This window comes from Saccopteryx bilineata, chromosome 1 (assembly GCF_036850765.1).
Source record: "Saccopteryx bilineata isolate mSacBil1 chromosome 1, mSacBil1_pri_phased_curated, whole genome shotgun sequence".
Taxonomy (NCBI): domain Eukaryota; kingdom Metazoa; phylum Chordata; class Mammalia; order Chiroptera; family Emballonuridae; genus Saccopteryx; species Saccopteryx bilineata.
In genome coordinates this window covers 351,202,349-351,207,781 of record NC_089490.1, presented here as the reverse complement: position 1 = coordinate 351,207,781, position 5,433 = coordinate 351,202,349, and the positions used below count along the sequence as shown (strand labels likewise).

At 42.3% G+C, this 5,433-nt stretch overlaps 1 protein-coding gene across 1 annotated transcript; it reads right to left on the bottom strand.

Annotated features, from left to right (window-relative positions):
- Positions 1-3,173: 3,173 nt before the first annotated feature.
- On the bottom strand, positions 3,174-4,121 carry LOC136320621 (olfactory receptor 51Q1-like). The gene has a single exon (XM_066253781.1). It carries the CDS (start codon positions 4,119-4,121, stop codon positions 3,174-3,176), a length of 948 nt encoding a protein of 315 aa, XP_066109878.1.
- Positions 4,122-5,433: the final 1,312 nt, after the last annotated feature.

The following is a 5,433-nucleotide window of genomic DNA, read 5'->3' as shown; positions in this document are numbered from 1 at the left end:
CTCATCTCACTGGCATAACTGCTAAAATATGCCAGAATTTAATTAACTCATATCAGCATCTCTTTCAGATAGAATATTTAAGCTAGCTCATCCAAGCCAAAAATCTACTAATAGCCAAGGTTATGTCAAACTGCCTTAAAAATATGATGGGGTTTCATTTTACAGGCTTCATTTCCCAATTCTTACTGTAATCTCCCCATAAATCCTGAGTAATTTCTTTTCTCCTCTTTTTTTTTTTCTTTTCTGTATTTTTCTGAAGTTGGAAACGGGGAAGCAGTCAGACAGACTCCCGCATGCGCCCGACGGGGATCCACCTGGTATGCCCACCAGGGGGTGATGCTCTGCCCATCTGGGGCATCGCTCTGTTACATCCAGAGCCATTCTAGCGCCTGAGGCAGAGGCCATGGAGCCATCCTCAGCGCCCGGGCCAACTTTGCTCCAATAGATCCTCGGCTGTGGGAGGGGAAGAGAGAGACAGAGAGGAAGGAGAGGGGGAGGGGTGGAGAAGCAGATGGGCGCTTCTCCTGTGTGCCCTGGCCGGGAATCGAACCTGGGACTCTTGCACGTCAGGCCGATGCTCTACCACTGAGCCAACCAGCCAGGGCAAATCCTGAGTAATTTAACAAAACTATTATTTACCTTTAATGCATGTTTCTCTTGGGGGAAGGTGAATGATTTCCTGAGTCTTTACCTTGTAAATGATGAGGGTAATCACAAGAGGTGCCAATAGGTAGATGTTGGCAATGATAACATGGACCATTGGAGAGACATGCTTGGCAAAGTAGTGAGTGGGTCACAGACAAGCCAACCATGGGAATATAGAGAACCAGAACAGCCAGATGTGAGGCAGACAGTTATTGAGGGCCCGCGAGCCACTCGGTCCAGGTAGCTGTGAGATGCCTCAAAACCATGATGCTGCCCTGGCCAGTTGGCTCAGTGGTAGAGCGTCGGCCTGGTGTGCAGGAGTCCCGGATTCAATTCCCGGCCAGGGCACACAGGAGAAGCGCCCATCTGCTTCTCCACCCCTCCCCCTCTCCTTCCTCTCTGTCTCTCTCTTCCCCTCCCGCAGTCAAGGCTCCATTGGAGCAAAGTTGGCCCGGGCACTGAGGATGGCTCTGTGGCCTCTGCCTCAGGTGCTAGAATGACTCTGGATGTAACAGAGCAACACCCCAGATGGGCAGAGCATCACCCCCTGGTGGGCATGCCGGGTGGATCCCAGTTGGGCACATGTGGGAGTCTGTCTGACTGCCTCCCCGTTTCCAACTTTTTATAAAATAACAAAAAAGAAAAAATAATTTAAAAAAAAAAACAAAAAAACCCCATGTGCTGTGAGAATGAAGTGTAGAAGGGGTCTTTGGTGGTATTAGTCACTGCAGACATGACCGAAGAAGAATGTAGCTTCATGTTCAGGGTCTTTGCTCAAAAAGAAACACAAACACATTCCCAACAGTGGTGTTTCTTTATTTACATTGAAAACCTCTTTCCACAGCCCTCATCCTTACCCATCTCTTATATTATTTACAGTTTTATTGAGAGTGCTTCTTCCTCTTCACTTCATGTTCTTCTATCTAAAGTGCTTCAGCATACCTAAGGCAGTTTACTGGTGTTTTCAATGTAATATTTCTTAAAACCAGTTATGGAGGCAAAATTGTGCATATGTAACAACCAAAAAAACCGTGATTCCAAAATTTAAATCTCTCTGCTCAAGTTTTAACAAGTCATGGTGACAAATCAAAGGCTTACAACAAAATAGAAACATAATTTGAGCCAGTTTAGAAAACATGTATGATCACAATCGAATCACAGCTGTTTCTATAGAATCCCAGTTAACATTCAAACTCATTCCATGTTTATTCTCCAAATATTGTCTGTCTTACAGGTTCTGCCTGCGTGTGCCATCTCTGTTGTACAAGTTCTGCCTGCGTGTGCCATCTTCGTCTTACAGGTTCTGCCTGAGTGGGCCATCTCTGTCTTACAGGTTCTGCCTGAGTGGGCCATCTCTGTCTTACAGGTTCTGCCTGTATGTGCCATCTCTGTCTTACAGGTTCTGCCTGTGTGTGCCATCTCCGTCTTACAGGTCCTACCTGCGTATGCCATCTCTGTCTTACAGGTCCTGCCTGTGTGTGCCATCTCTGTCTTACAGGTTCTACCTGCGTGTGCCATCTCTGTTGTACATACAGGTTCTGCCTGAGTGGGCCATCTCTGTCTTACAGGTCCTACCTGAGTGTGCCATCTCTGTCTTACAGGTCCTGCCTGTGTGTGCCAACTCTGTCTTACAGGTTCTACCTGCGTGTGCCATCTCTGTCGTACATACAGGTTCTGCCTGAGTGTACCATCTCTGTCTTACAGGTTCTGCCTGAGTGTGCCATCTCTGTCTTACAGGTCCTACCTGCGTGTGCCATCTCCGTCTTACAGGTCCTGCCTGTGTGTGCCATCTCTGTCTTACAGGTTCTGCCTGCATGTGCCATATCTGTCTTACAGGTCTACCTGCATGTGCCATCTCTGAACAGTTGTTTCTATTTCTGAATCATGGTGCTACCCTTGAGTTTAACTGAACTTTGCAGTGAAAATTAGTTTAATAGGTTTTCAAACCCCTAAGCTATTTTACTTTGTTTTTGATGTTTGGTGTTTATTTTTTTTTCCAAGAAGCACTGATATTCACAATGGCCTTTATTTTCTCAATTTGACCTCCTGGTTTATGAAGATTCTCTTTTATTATTGCAGATTGAGATTGCATGAGTATCTGTTTTTAATTAAAACTGACATTTGCATCAAAAATTTTTTACTAGGTGTGAACAAGTTATAGCCTCCATATATATTTTTATACAGTAACTGGCATTTTAAGTTTATATAACAGAATTTTATATTTTACCACATCTTAATAATAACACCACTGTGAAGAAAACAGAACAGAGATTATATTTTAAAAAAATATTTTTTTCTCAAAGTCATGTGGTTAATAATGAAGAGTCAATAAAGTAGTGTTTGAAAAAACTCTAGGATTTTTTATTTCTAGTCAAAGAAATATGATTTTTTCTTTTTTTTTACATTGGACTATTTTTATACAGCACCTATTTCTTCCCCCATTTATGCTACTGACTTTGATGATAGTATCTCTGTTCTTGACAACATGTATTTATAAAAATTTCTTCTGTAAACTTAATATACAATAGTTAGTGCACTTGCCTTTTGAAGAATAAATGAAAGATTCCCTGGCGAATCTGCTTAGTTTTTACACTGTAGATGATGGGGTTTATCACAGGAGGTGCTAATAGATAGATGTTGGCAATGATAACATGGACCATTGGAGAGGCTTGTTTTGCAAAGCGGTGGGTCATAGACAAGCCAACCATGGGAACATAGAGAACCAGAACAGCCAGAATGTGAGATAGACAGTTGTTGAGAGCCCGGAGCCGCTCAGTCCAGGTAGCTATGCCCAAGATACTTTTCAGGATAAGTGAGTAGGAAATCACAATGAGCAGAGGGTCCAGTACAACAATGAGCAAAACCAGAGCAAATCCATACCAGCTGTTGAACCGGATGTCACCACAGACCAGGTGAATCATGTCTTGGTGGAGGCAGTAGGAGTGAGAAAGAAGGTGTGAGTGGCAGAAGGGCAGGCGCTTGAGCAGGAAAAGGGAGGGAAGAACAGCTAGAACACAGCGGCAAATGATGGCTAACCCAATCCTGTTGATGACTTTACTGGTGAGAATGGTGGCATAATGGAGGGGGCGGCAGATGGCCACATAGCGATCAAAGGACATGGCCAACAACACCGAAGATTCCATAAAGGAGAATCCATGGAGGAAGAAAAATTGGGCAAAACAGTCCTCAAAGCTGATCTTACGAAAGTTGAACCAGAGAAGTGGCATGACTGTAGGCAGGGTGGTGAGGGTGAGACCCAGGTCAGTCAGGGCCAGCATGGAGAGAAATAAGTACATGGGCTGGGAGAAGGATGGCTCTGTGTGAATGACAGTAATAATGGTGGTGTTGCCCATGATGGAGATGATGTAGAAACAGCAGAAGGGGATGGAGATCCAGATGTGGGATGCCTCAAAACCAGGGAAGCCCGTGAGGATGAAGAAGAAGGGGTCGTTAGTGGCGTTGGTCACCTCCGACATGGTGGCTCAGCGAAACTAGAATGTGCGTGTTCTGTAATAAGAATTCTGTCAGTGTGATGCTGCTATGGAGTTATCATCTATTCAATCTAAAGCCCAGTAATATATTTAGGATTGCATGTCTAATACAACAGAGCAATACATGAACCAGAGCACTAGCAGACAGAACCATAAACGCTTATGAATTGAATTTTTATTTAAAATTACCTTATTTTTTTCAACTCTCATGCCCACTGCTATGCACTACTATTTAGCTATATGCTTTCTGCAAACCCTGTAATTTATTTCCTACCAGCTCTTATCTCTATGTGTATTTACATACACATGTGCATTTTCTAACTGAAACTTTTCTCATCAATATATCAATCATATCCTTATAATCAAATTCAGAGACAATTTGTAGTTTATATCACATACAGAAAAATAAAATTCCAGTTACTATTTCCTTCTGTTCGATTGAATGAAAGCATTATTGAAAGAGGAACATTTCATCACAATATCCAGGTCTTCTTTGAGCAACAATATGGAAAATAGTAACACTTTTATCTAGAATATTAGAGTAAGAGAGCAGACTTTAGGGAAAGATCACAGGTTTGTTTTCTACATGTTGAATTTGATGTTCATAACCACCATCCTAGAGAACTGGCAATTAAGCAAATAGATATGAGACCCAAGAGGACAGAGAAGAAGCCTGCCGGAGACTGGGGGTCCTGTGGCATACTGATGATAGTTGGGAACCTATGCGTTGATATGCTAATCGTAGCAAGCATTTAAGGTAAAAATAGAAAGAGGCTGAGCTCAGCTCTACAAAAAAAATGTAAAATTTAGCAGTTTGACAGATGTAGAAGAAGCAAAGGAAACTGTGAAAAACTGCTCAGATAAGTGTATGAAAAACAAAGAAAGCCAGGAAGATAAAGGGTGTGGTCACCTCAGTTCAGTGCTGCTCAGATACTGAGTAAAACAAATAGTAAAATGTGTCTATTCAACCTAGGGATGCAGATATCAGTAGTAAACTTTTGGAAAGACATCTTACTAAAATGATAGGGAAAAAAAAGCTAAATTAAGTGGACTGAGTAGTGAATTAACTTGAAGAATTGGAGACAATTTCTGTAGATCATGTATTATAAATGTGTAGAGCCTTATTTCACTCATAAAGGATAAACACAGGCTTTTCTTATTTAAATAAAAGAATGAGTGTAACTTTAGTAAATGAATGGTTATTAATTTTTGGAATGTTTTTGCTGGGGTCCAGCCCCGGGGGGGATCCAGGGGTCCCACAGGAGGAGACAGCTTCAGCGAAAATGGAGTGAGAGAG